Source organism: Neoarius graeffei, chromosome 6 (genome assembly GCF_027579695.1).
Source record: "Neoarius graeffei isolate fNeoGra1 chromosome 6, fNeoGra1.pri, whole genome shotgun sequence".
Taxonomy (NCBI): domain Eukaryota; kingdom Metazoa; phylum Chordata; class Actinopteri; order Siluriformes; family Ariidae; genus Neoarius; species Neoarius graeffei.
The window spans coordinates 96,107,272-96,121,428 of NC_083574.1; the positions used below are offsets into that span (position 1 = coordinate 96,107,272).

Consider the following 14,157-nt stretch of genomic DNA (forward strand, 5'->3'; position numbering starts at 1 on the left):
AACAAACTCAGACTAGCGTACTTTATAAAGAAATAAACAAACTCAGACTAGCGTACTTTATAAAGAAATAAACAAACAGACTAGCGTACTTAATAAAGAAATAAACAAACTCAGACTAGCGTACTTTATAAAGAAATAAACAAACAGACTAGCGTACTTTATAAAGAAATAAACAAACAGACTAGCGTACTTTATAAAGAAATAAACAAATGTAGACTAGCATGCTTTATAAAGAAATAAACAAACAGACTAGCATACTTTATAAAGAAATAAACAAACTCAGACTAGCGTACTTTATAAAGAAATAAACAAATGTAGACTAGCGTGCTTTATAAAGAAATAAACAAACAGACTAGCATACTTTATAAAGAAATAAACAAACACAGACTAGCATACTTTATAAAGAAATAAACAAATGTAGACTAGCATACTTTATAAAGAAATAAACAAACACAGACTAGCATACTTTATAAAGAAATAAACAAATGTAGACTAGCGTGCTTTATAAAGAAATAAACAAACACAGACTAGCGTACTTTATAAAGAAATAAACAAACTCAGACTAGCATACTTTATAAAGAAATAAACAAACTCAGGCTAGCGTACTTTATAAAGAAATAAACAAACTCAGACTAGCGTACTTTATAAAGAAATAAACACAGACTAGCGTACTTTATAAAGAAATAAACAAATGTAGACTAGCATACTTTATAAAGAAATAAACAAATGTAGACTAGCATACTTTATAAAGAAATAAACAAACTCAGACTAGCGTACTTTATAAAGAAATAAACAAACAGACTAGCGTACTTTATAAAGAAATAAACAAACACAGACTAGCATACTTTATAAAGAAATAAACAAATGTAGACTAGCGTACTTTATAAAGAATTAAACAAACTCAGACTAGCATACTTTATAAAGAAATAAACACAGACTAGCGTACTTTATAAAGAAATAAACAAATGTAGACTAGCGTACTTTATAAAGAATTAAACAAACTCAGACTAGCGTACTTTATAAAGAATTAAACAAACTCAGACTAGCGTACTTTATAAAGAAATAAACAAACAGACTAGTGTACTTTATAAAGAATTAAACAAACTCAGACTAGCATACTTTATAAAGAAATAAACAAACAGACTAGCGTACTTTATAAAGAAATAAACAAATGTAGATTAGCATGCTTTATAAAGAAATAAACAAACAGACTAGCGTACTCCCCCCCCCCCCCTTTTTATTCAGGTTAAATGTAGAAAATATAAAACCAAGATGTGTGTAACAAACAATATAACAAAAAACATACAACATTGGTGAACCAGGACATGGGACATTCAATAAGGGCTAGGGACATGATACTGGGGGGGTTATTAGAATGTGTGTGTGTGTGTGTGTATGAGTGTGTTGGGGGGGGGGGATTTTTGAGTATGGGTGTGAGGGGGGTATTTGTGTATGCGTGTGTGTGTACATGAATACATATGTATATTATCAGTTTAGCAGTTATGTAAATGATATGTAAGCAGAAAAGTCCGGGGCATGGGGGATTAGGATGAGTCCCACTGGGAGGGAGGGGAGGAAGGGAGGAAGAGACAAAGGAAGGAGAAGCAGACTTGAGTGGTCAAAGGAAGTCATCTTACCACCCCCTCCCCCATTTTATTTATTTTTTTTTTTTATTTTTTTTTTCTCTTGGGGGTGAGTTTGTATCTGGGGAGGTGCGTTAGTTTGCCCGAAGTCTGCTTTCACTGGCTCTTTGAAAGTCCTGGGATTGACCTCCACAAGCATTATTTTTGAAAATGGCCTGCTAGTTTATCACGGTTTGTTTTATTCTACTAGAAATGTTTTTTATTACACCCACACTGTTGAGTTGTGCTAGAAATGCTATTTTACCGATAGCAGGATGGAGCAGGTCAGGATTATTGTTTTTACTCTGGTGGCCTGGAAGCAATGTTCTTGCCGTCTCCCCGAGTCAAAGCCTTCTCTATCGGCTAACATCAGCGGCACGATTAGAGGAGTGTTTCCAGCTTGACCGATAAGCCCAGTGAACCACAACACTGCTCCACTTCTTCGAGAACATCCAGCTCCAGCGCTGGAGAGTCAAAGCGCTGCATGCTTCAGCTCTGAGGATAATATTTGTGCTCTCTCTCAGCGTAGCCCAAGAGCTGGTGAATAGAAATCAAGTTCCTTAATGATCAAAGTGTGTTCTCTTTAAGTGCAAACCATAGAGCCTGTGCTGCAAAGCTTTGGCGTTGCTTGACTTTTTCCCCTGGTGTTCACTAACGTCAGCCAGGCTGAACCGCTCCGGATAATTATGCTGAACATTTTTCCACTGCTGTTATTGCTCACCACGTCTGAGAAGTGACTGATAAAGCACTCGTATCAAGTAGAAAAGCTGTGCTTTCTGTAAAATGTCTGACATGACGACAGTAAATCATGGAGAAGGCTTGGAAGAGCGCCACCATTTTGAATCGGCGATATTTCTCACTGATGTGATACAGGTAACGTTTTAAAAGTGGCAGGTGAGATAAACTTTTGAAAGCAGTCATGCATACGCACTCATCCGTGTGTGCCAAGCGAAGACAGCGTGGACCCGCTCATATTTAGCACTTGGAGCTTGGTGAGTTAATCGAACGTTTCACCAACACCAGTATTTTACCTTGTGGAATTTCAGTATTGAAAAGCTTCACTATCATTCAGGTCCACTCTCTTTCAGTGATGGTGAAAATGGATTTGATGGTTAAACATCCCGAGAAGCAGCAAGGCTTCGCCCAACTCCAGGCCCATAAACATCATCGAGAACAAAATTCTGTTAGATTTACTGTTTACTGAGCTTCTCTCTGTTACTTAATCCAGCTGCATTTTCTGATTTATTGTTTTTGTAATGTTTTTATTGATGGTTTTTTGTTTGTTTGTTTGTTTTTAATGGATAATGGATGGGCACGTAGATGGATGGATGGTAGGGCAGATGGATTTTGGGATAGATTGATGTATGGTCAACTGGAAGGATGGATGGATTAGCAGCTGTATGGATGGATGCATAGCAAATGGATGAATGGTCAAGTCGATGGATGGATGAGTAGGTTTTCTGATCACTCATTGGATGCCACAAGAGTCAGTATTGAATAGATGGATGGATGGATGGATGGATGGATGGATGGATGGGCAGCTGACTGGATGCTTGGCCGTTGGATGGGTGGGCAGCTGAGTGGATGGATGGATGGACTGATGAATGACTGAATGGGTGGATGGGCAGCTGAGTGAATGGATGGGTGGGTGGGTAGATGGATGGATGGTAGGGCAGATGGATTTTGGGATAGATTGATGTATGGTCAACTGGAAGGATGGATGGATTAGCAGCTGTATGGATGGATGCATAGCAAATGGATGAATGGTCAAGTTGATGGATGGATGAGTAGGTTTTCTGATCACTCATTGGATGCTACAAGAGTCAGTATTGAATAAATGGATGGATGGATGGATGGATGGATGGATGGATGGATGGATGGATGGATGGGCAGCTGACTGGATGCTTGGCCGTTGGATGGGTGGGCAGCTGAGTGGATGGATGGACTGATGAATGACTGAATGGGTGGATGGGCAGCTGAGTGAATGGATGGGTGGGTGGGTAGATGGATGGATGGTAGGGCAGATGGATTTTGGGATAGATTGATGTATGGTCAACTGGAAGGATGGATGGATTAGCAGCTGTATGGATGGATGCATAGCAAATGGATGAATGGTCAAGTCGATGGATGGATGAGTAGGTTTTCTGATCACTCATTGGATGCCACAAGAGTCAGTATTGGATGGATGGATGGATGGATGGATGGATGGATGGATGGATGGATGGATGGATGGATGGGCAGCTGACTGGATGCTTGGCCGTTGGATGGGTGGGCAGCTGAGTGGATAGATGGATGGATGGACTGATGAATGACTGGATGGGTGGATGGGCAGCTGAGTGAATGGATGGGTGGGTGGGTAGATGGATGGGCAGCTGAGTGGATGGAAGGATGGATGGACTGATGGATGGATGGATGGATGGATGGATGGATGGATGGATGAGTGGGTGGATGGAAGGATGAATGGTCTGATGAATTGGTGGATGGATGGATGGATGGATGGATGGATGGATCCACAGATGGATGGATGGACTGCTGAATGACCGGATGGGTGAATGGATGGACTGACGAATGACTGGATGGATCGATGGATGGATGGATGGATGGATGGACGGACGGACGGACTGATGAATCAACAGATGGATGGATGGACTGACATGACTGGATGGATGGATGGATGGATGGATGGATGGATGGATGGATGGATGGACTGATTCGACAGATGGATGGATGGACTGATTCGACAGATGGATGGATGGACTGATGAATTGACAGATGGACAGATGGAGATAGTTGAGTAATTTGAATGCCACAAGCACATAAACCTATTGTTTATGAATGACTAAGCCACACACACACACACACACACACACACACACACACACACACACACACACACACATTTGCATGTAATTCAGATGACAGAACATTTTGATGAACTTCTAATTGTTGCTAAATGTTCTTCAGACCTGTTGTTGGTTTTGGAGTGTTTGGCTCCACTGACTCAGGAGTGTACAGCTTACACATGGAGTGTGTGATTATAGAGTAATGAAGAATTCTGTAAAAAAAATGGAATTGGTGAACCGCTGCCTTCGTTTCGTATCCTGAGATTTAATGAGCTTTAAATGAGCGTTCTGCAGCGCTGCCTTTATAAGCTCTACTTGTTCTCATTTGTGCTATTCTCGGCTCGGAGCTGAAAATGTGACTCGAATTTGCGAGAGCGAGCTGAACAGACTGCATTCCTGTTGCTTTGTGGTTTGAGACCCTAATTTTGAGCAAATGTGTGCCTGCTGTGGGAGGGAAAAAAAGTACACGTTGAGAGCAAAAAGCACAAAAACCACGTCTCTCGTTAATTCTGTGTCTCATGCTGGATAAATCAGCTCATTAGTGTGCTCGTGTGTTTTCAGTGTGAAGTACACGGGTTTCACACTCGTGTGCTCTGAGAGACGTTAACGGTGCTGACCCGGTGATGAGGTTCTGCAGGTAGTGATGTGTGTTATGAGGGTCAGCAGCTGGGGAAAAAGTCTGAAACTGGACTTTATTTGTTCTAAAAACTAGCAGCTCGAGTTTCTGCGTGTGCACCGTCTCCTGTAGGACATGCATTCAACTCTCAAACACTTTCTGCTTTGCAAGTTTTTCCCAATAAAATTATTTAATAAACGTCCCAGAAAAATGTGTTTAAGGAGCCGGGACTCTCCTGAGCACTCGTTTACTCGCATCTCTCTGTCCGAGGTGAAATGTGACGCACATCACGATGCGTGATGAAAAATCTTTGAGAAATGCATTTAAAGGAGACCGTGATTGAGGAGAAGCTGTGACACAGTGATCGGGAATAGAAGAGCCAGTTTATGTTTTAACTTTCAGGAGGCCATGAATACTGACACACACACACACAGAGGCTACGCCTCCTTCACCGAGACTGACTGACACACACACAGGCTACACCTCCTTCACCGAGACTGGCTTCTCACACACACACACACACACACACAGGCCACGCCTCCTCCACCGAGACTGACTGACACACACACAGGCCACGCCTCCTCCACCGAGACTGACTGACACACACACAGGCCAGGCCTCCTCCACCGAGACTGACTGACACACACACAGGCCACACCTCCTTCACCGAGACTGGCTTCTCACACACACACACACACACACACAGCCTCCTCCACCGAGACTGACTGACACACACAGAGGCTATGCCTCCTTCACCAAGACTGACTGACACACACACAGGCCACGCCTCCTCCACCAAGACTGACTGACACACACACAGGCCACGCCTCCTCCACCGAGACTGACTGACACACACACAGGCCACGCCTCCTCCACCGAGACTGACTGACACACACACAGGCCACGCCTCCTCCACCGAGACTGACTGACACACACACAGGCCACGCCTCCTCCACCGAGACTGGCTGACACACACACAGGCCACGCCTCCTCCACCGAGACTGGCTGACACACACACAGGCCACGCCTCCTCCACCGAGACTGGCTGACACACACACAGGCCACGCCTCCTTCACCGAGACTGGCTTCACATACACACAGAGGCTATGCCTCCTTCACCAAGACTGACTGACACACACAGGCCACGCCTCCTCCACCGAGACTGGCTGACAAACACACAGGCCACGCCTCCTCCACCGAGACTGGCTGACAAACACACAGGCCACGCCTCCTCCACCGAGACTGACTGACACACACACAGGCCACGCCTCCTCCACCGAGACTGGCTGACACACACACACAGACAGACAGGCCACACCTCCTTCACCGAGACTGGCTTGACACACACACACAGGCCACGCCTCCTCCACCAAGACTGGCTGACATGCACACACAGGCCACGCCTCCTCCACTGAGACTGGCTGACACGCACATACAGGCCATGCCTCCTCCACTGAGACTGGCTGACACACACACAGGCCACGCCTCCTCCACCAAGACTGGCTGACACACACACACACACACACACACAGGCCACGCCTCCTCCACCGAGACTGGCTGACACACACACACACACACAGGCCACGCCTCCTCCACCAAGACTGGCTGACACACACACACACAGACACACAGGCCACACCTCCTTCACTGAGACTGGCTGACACACACACACACACACACAGGCCACACCTCCTTCACCGAGACTGGCTGACACACATACACAGGCCATGCCTCCTCCACCGAGACTGGCTTGACACACACACACAGGCCACACCTCCTTCACCGAGACTGGCTTGACACACACACACAGGCCACGCCTCCTCCACCGAGACTGGCTGACATGCACACACAGGCCACGCCTCCTCCACCGAGACTGGCTTGACACACACACACAGGCCACACCTCCTTCACCGAGACTGGCTTGACACACACACACAGGCCACGCCTCCTCCACCGAGACTGGCTGACATGCACACACAGGCCACGCCTCCTCCACTGAGACTGGCTGACACACACATACAGGCCACGCCTCCTCCACTGAGACTGGCTGACACACACACAGGCCACGCCTCCTCCACTGAGACTGGCTGACACACACACACAGGCCACGCCTCCTCCACCAAGACTGGCTGACACACACAGGCCACGCCTCCTCCACCGAGACTGGCTGACACACACACACACAGGCCACGCCTCCTCCACCGAGACTGGCTGACACACGCACACACAGGCCACGCCTCCTCCACCGAGACTGGCTGACACACGCACACACAGGCCACGCCTCCTCCACCGAGACTGGCTGACATGCACACACAGGCCACGCCTCCTCCACTGAGACTGGCTGACACACACATACAGGCCACGCCTCCTCCACTGAGACTGGCTGACACACACACAGGCCACGCCTCCTCCACTGAGACTGGCTGACACACACACAGGCCACGCCTCCTCCACCAAGACTGGCTGACACACACAGGCCACGCCTCCTCCACCGAGACTGGCTGACACACACAGGCCACGCCTCCTCCACCGAGACTGGCTGACACACACACACACAGGCCACGCCTCCTCCACCGAGACTGGCTGACACACGCACACACAGGCCACGCCTCCTCCACCAAGACTGGCTGACACACACACACACAGGCCACGCCTCCTCCACCGAGACTGGCTGGCAGAGGCCACGCTCCCTTTACTTCATTTATAAAATGCGTATTATAGAAAAATACCTTTAGTTTCAGCAAAAAGGGAAAAAAATCTGCAAAGGATATTTGATCTGACTGTATATCTGTCTGCCAGCCACCCTCTCTCTCTCTCTCTCTCTCTCTCTCTCTCTCTCCTTTCTGTCATCCGATCTTGCTTTTATTCTTTCCTATTCTATACCTATTATTTTTTCTTTCACTTTTTGAATTCTTTCCTTTCTCTCCTTTGTCATTTTCTTGCCTTTCTTTTTTCTGTTTTTCTTCTTTTGATCATTTTGTATTTTTTTTTCCATTTTCTTTCATGTTTTATTTTTTTGGTTATTATTCCTTTTAATCTGATAACTTCTCCATGATGTCCCGGCTGCGTGATTTAATAACTCCAGCAGAAACCAGTCTGTGCTGGCGTTCCGGTGAACGAGCGCAGAAAACCTCTCACACACTTCAGTGTGTGTATGAGAACATTTTCACAGTAGTTTCAGGTTCTATAAATTCCAACTTTACGTGAGAGAGACAGACACCAGAACCATCCGGGAATGTTCGGGTCGTTCCAGGAACACAGCAGTGCTGGAGTGCTTCATTTTATTTCTTAATCACTTAATAAACCCATCTCTCTCTCTCTCTCTCTCTCACAGACGCGTGATGACTTTCTGGGTCAGGTGGACGTTCCTCTGCGTCAGATACCAGTAAGTGACCGAAGCTCCAGGGGTTTTTTTTAGTTGTTTTTGCTCAGTGAACTGTTTATAAACGTGAATAAGTGATGGTCGTATCACTCTCAGGTCTCTGATGACTGCATTTAGCTGATGAGTGGTGTTTAAACTGCGTGTTTTTCACCTCAGGTTGTATTTATAGCTGCTAAAGCCCGTATTTAGACCAGTCTCATGGACAGAGCTGGGTGATGGTGGTGTTGCAAATGTGAAAATCCATCACGCGTGTGTCCTTCATTATCAACACGCTCATAAACATTTACGCCTAGTTTTTAGATTTCTCTGTATTTAACTTCTTCATTTCTTCTCGTTCCAGACAGAAGCACTGGGCAGCGAGAGACCGTATACATTTAAAGACTTCCTGCTCCATCCAAGAAGGTTGTTGTATAGTTTTTATTTATTTATTTACAATTAATTTTTGGTGTGCGGGAAAAAAGTCAGCTGTCGACTTTAAAGGAGAACTGAAGGCAAATTTTCTTTATCATCAAAATTCTATTTCTCTCATTTTATTGAATATCGGAATGCGTTTTTGATCGCTATTTTGTCGCTGCTATAGCGAGTTCTGAGTGTTTGAAATATGCTCTGTAATATATCAGTCCATATGTCAAAGCAATGGCCGTAAATGAGATTCGCTGAGACCTGTGCGAGACATCGTAGGACGGAAGTAAAACGTACAGCGGAAATCAAAGCGACCAACATCTGCCAACGTTCCCTGTGTCCGAAATCGCTCACTCGTTCACTACTCCCTATATAGGGAATTACTCTATAGAGGACTATACATTGAGCTCATTGGTAAAATGAAAAAACACTTTCGGACACTACTCCATCCCGCTGGTATTTACATCATTACTGTCGCACAATTAAAACGTGCCAGATCAGTCGGCTGGTGGGTTTCAAAATAATAAATACGTGCGTGTGTTTTTGTGATAAATCCATATTATACTGAGCGCATTTCCAACATTAATCAATACAAAGTCCCTGCAGCTTTCAGTTCTTTTAAATCAAGGCTGAATCCTTTCTTCTTCACCGCTGCCTTTTATTAAATCACATTTCAGACTTTTAATTAGATTTCTTTTAGCACGACCGCAATGCATGATGGGATATATTGCTTTGGTTATTGACCATCATTGTACACTACTTTTCCTGATGCATTGTGGGATACAACCCCGATTCCAAAAAAGTTGGGACAAAGTACAAAATGTAAATAAAAATGGAATGCAGTAATTTACAAATCTCAAAAACTGATATTGTATTCACAATAGAACGTAGACAACATATCAAATGTCGAAAGTGAGACATTTTGAAATTTCATGCCAAATATTGGCTCATTTGAAATTTCATGACAGCAACACATCTCAAAAAAGTTGGGACAGGGGCAATAAGAGGCTGGAAAAGTTAAAGGTACAAAAAAGGAACAGCTGGAGGACCAAATTGCAACTCATTAGGTCAATTGGCAATAGGTCATTAACATGACTGGGTATAAAAAGAGCATCTTGGAGTGGCAGCGGCTCTCAGAAGTAAAGATGGGAAGAGGATCACCAATCCCCCTAATTCTGCGCCGACAAATAGTGGAGCAATATCAGAAAGGAGTTCAACAGTGTAAAATTGCAGAGAGTTTGAACATATCATCATCTACAGTGCATAATATCATCAAAAGATTCAGAGAATCTGGAAGAATCTCTGTGCGTAAGGGTCAAGGCTGGAAAACCATACCGGGTGCCCGTGATCTTCGGGCCCTTAGACGGCACTGCATCACATACAGGCATGCTTCTGTATTGGAAATCACAAAATGGGCTCAGGAATATTTCCAGAGAACATTATCTGTGAACACAATTCACCGTGCCATCCGCCGTTGCCAGCTAAAACTCTATAGTTCAAAGAAGAAGCCGTATCTAAACATGATCCAGAAGCGCAGACGTCTTCTCTGGGCCAAGGCTCATTTAAAATGGACTGCGGCAAAGTGGAAAACTGTTCTGTGGTCAGACGAATCAAAATTTGAAGTTCTTTATGGAAATCAGGGACGCCGTGTCATTCGGACTAAAGAGGAGAAGGACGACCCAAGTTGTTATCAGCGCTCAGTTCAGAAGCCTGCATCTCTGATGGTATGGGGTTGCATTAGTGCGTGTGGCATGGGCAGCTTACACATCTGGAAAGACCCCATCAATGCTGAAAGGTATATCCAGGTTCTAGAGCAACATATGCTCCCATCCAGACGACGTCTCTTTCAGGGAAGACCTTGCATTTTCCAACATGACAATGCCAAACCACATACTGCATCAATTACAGCATCATGGCTGTGTAGAAGAAGGGTCCGGGTACTGAACTGGCCAGCCTGCAGTCCAGATCTTTCACCCATAGAAAACATTTGGCGCATCATAAAACGGAAGATACGACAAAAAAGACCTAAGACAGCTGAGCAACTAGAATCCTACATTAGACAAGAATGGGTTAACATTCCTATCCCTAAACTTGAGCAACTTGTCTCCTCAGTCCCCAGACGTTTACAGACTGTTGTAAAGAGAAAAGGGGATGTCTCACAGTGGGAAACATGGCCTTGTCCCAACTTTTTTGAGATGTGGTGTTGTCATGAAATTTTAAAATCAGCAAATTTTTCTCTTTAAATGATACATTTTCTCAGTTTAAACATTTGATATGTCATCTATGTTCTATTCTGAATAAAATATGGAATTTTCAAACTTCCACATCATTGCGTTCCGTTTTTATTTACAATTTGTACTTTGTCCCAACTTTTTTGGAATTGGGGTTGTACTTTGAGTGCACTATATAGGGTGTAAATAATCCTCACTAAGGTTTCCAACAGCACTACAAAATGGCGTCCTCGCTATTTAGTGAGTAGGGAGCGATTTCGGACACAGGGGTCGTCAAAAGACACGCGCGCCCTCTTTCGAATGCTGACGCAATCAAGCCGGAAGTTGTGTTTGTTTTGATAGCGATCAGGAAAGTTTGAAAAAAGTCAGCAGTAATCGTCATTTAAACTCGTTTTTTGTGCGATATTTCGTTTGGGAAACAGTTTTCAAAATGGCAGCACTGACACCTGGCTGACACTTCTTCACGTTTCGAAGTCTCGCACAAGTCTCGTGAAGATCGCGCGGATAAGCGACACCTCCCGTGGACCAAATGAACTAAATTCAACACGGCTAAAAACCGAACAGGCCGATAAGTGTAATATTTAATTGCGATTAGTTGCCGATACGAGTCACGATATAAAGCGAAAACGTAATTGAATAACACGTTAATTAAGAAATAAAGCAAGTTTAAAAATGACGTCCGTTCCCCTTTAAACATTAGGCTGTTCATTTTCCACTTCCTGTGAACAAGAACATATCCTTCATTGTTTAATTTGCAGCCACAAGTCAAGGGTCAAAGGTCACCTGAGGCTAAAGATGACCTACCTGCCCAAGAACGACGGTTCCGAAGAGGAGCAGAACGAGCAGGTCGATGAAGCGGACGTAAGCTCCTGTTTTGGATTAGATTTGAATTATCACGACAGTGCTGTGCAAAAGTCTTCGGCACATGTAAGGAAATGCTGTCGACCAAAAATGGCTTGAAAAAAAATCCTATTATCAGTAAGTAAATGAAACGAAGTCAATATTTGGTGTGAGACGAAATTCCCTTTGCTTTAAAAAAATATATAGTAGTCTGAGGTCCAGCGAGTGCAGTTTTATGCGGAAATGAGCTGTAGGTTTTACTGAGCGTCTTCCAGAACCAGCCCCAGTTCTTCTGGACACTTTGTCACACTCGTTTCTTCATTTTGCACCACAATTTTCTCAGCAGCCTTCATTATGTTTTCTTTTTCAATCTGAAAAGTGCCCTCTTATGGAATATGCAGCTCAGATACAAACCTTTTTTTTTTCTGTGACATTTAAATTTGTGCTGGAAAAAAAACAAACGTTTGGACTCTAAAATGTGGCAGATCACAGAATCCAGGGACACATGTCGGCCCGGGGGCATTTTGAGTTATTGACAGATTCAGAAAGTACAGTTTCTAAGCTTTCCAATGACGCCTTCCATGTGGAGATCTGACAATATTTGAAGAATGTGTGGCCTTTTGAAAGTGTATACTTCTTAAAACAGGAAAGGGAGAAAATCGCCCTCAAAGTTTTCCATCTCAGCTACTCTGGGTGTAGGGCGGGCACATAATGGTGCTCATTTGCATGACATTAAGGAAAGCCCCACCCCCTACGAGCTAGCACGATACTACTTTCATGTAAACAAAGATCACCACGTCAATTTTCCTTCCGTGCAAAGTATGCCCAACACAATTATGAAGTACAAAAATAAGTCCTAAAGTATACTTTAACGTTTTGTGGTTGAAAAATTACTCACACCGTAAGAAAGAAAGATAGCACGATGATGACACAACTAACACAACACTAGTTTCATGTAAAGCCTCGGTCACAACCGGCCGTACAGTACGCGCTCCTACAGCCGGTCTACACGCAAGAAACGCACGAGAGCGCGCGTGTGATGCACTGATTTTCGAGCCGTAGACCGGCCGCAGAGGTTCTTTGTCATGTCAAACAAACTCTACGGGCGCTTACGTTTTTTTCAGGTTGCAAGACAAACTTACGGCCAACGCGCGTCTTTCTCCATGAACAAAAAAAACCCCGCAGCGATTTGGGAAACGCCAAAAATCACACGGCCAAAAAATCGTACGTCCGGTTGTGACCTAGGCTTAACCAAACCACAACACTCTCCGTTACATGCAAAAATAACCACACAGCCTTAGATTAATAAACTCACCCCATCAGAAAGAGAAACGGCGCCTTGCACACACCAATGCCTCCGATGGAATGTAGTCCTAGAACGGTCCGTGTATCATCCGATCATTCAAGTATTCCATTCAATCTGGAAAACGAGGTTGCGTTTTTTTTTGCTAGAAATGGTGATCTCCGATGTAAATATCGAGTGTCTGTTTGCTTCGCGGTGTGTCAGGTCCTCTGCGCTCTGTTTAGTAACTCATTCCATAGTGAAATCACACGCCTGTATGCAGCTAAGTAGCCATGCGCTCAGCCCGGATCATACAGCTGATTCGCGGAAAAAAACAAAAGACTTAAATCATCATGTGAATGGCCCATATGGTAATTTACCCACACCCCCCAGCAGGCTACAGTCCTGACAAAAACGAGACAATTTGCAACAAAAAATGTATGCTTTTCCAACAAAACAATCTATTATCTGAAATACTGATTGCATTCTTCAAGATCTCAACTTGCACATGATGGAAAAAAACAAAAATCACAAATTTCGAAAAAAAAATGCTTCTTTTGCGATTATCTCGGATTCGTTTCGGCCGACATGTGTCCCTGGATTCGGTGAGGGGTCACAAATGTTTTTGTAATGTTTTGACTCTAATGTAGAAGTCATAAAATAGAAATCTATAACAAAGTTTGTATGAAGGGGGGAAAAAAATGAGGGGGTGCTAAGACTTTTGCACAGTACTGTGTGTTACATGTTTGTTTATAAACTGCATGTCTGAGTAGTTTTCATTGACCAAGTTACGGTCTGTTGATCACTGTTTTCTTTCGTCAACGTTCAGTGAAGTAAATAATTTTTTTTTTTTTTTGAAGTCATTAGCATGTTGGCGTGTTACTTGTACTTGGTAAGGTCTTCAAGTTTAGTCTGCCTGCTCGCAGTCTAGTTTTAATG

At 44.2% G+C, this 14,157-nt stretch overlaps 1 protein-coding gene across 4 annotated transcripts in view; it reads left to right on the plus strand.

Moving 5' to 3' along the window:
* Window positions 1–14,157, plus strand: part of nedd4a (NEDD4 E3 ubiquitin protein ligase a) — a 145,624-nt gene that overhangs the window by 82,191 nt on the left and 49,276 nt on the right. For all 4 annotated transcript variants that reach the window (XM_060924203.1, XM_060924204.1, XM_060924201.1 and 1 more), the window contains 3 exons: window positions 8,416–8,466; window positions 8,804–8,865; window positions 11,855–11,957. In XM_060924203.1, the coding sequence (XP_060780186.1) occupies window positions 8,416–8,466; window positions 8,804–8,865; window positions 11,855–11,957 (216 nt within the window). The remainder of the gene's footprint in view (window positions 1–8,415; window positions 8,467–8,803; window positions 8,866–11,854; window positions 11,958–14,157) is intronic.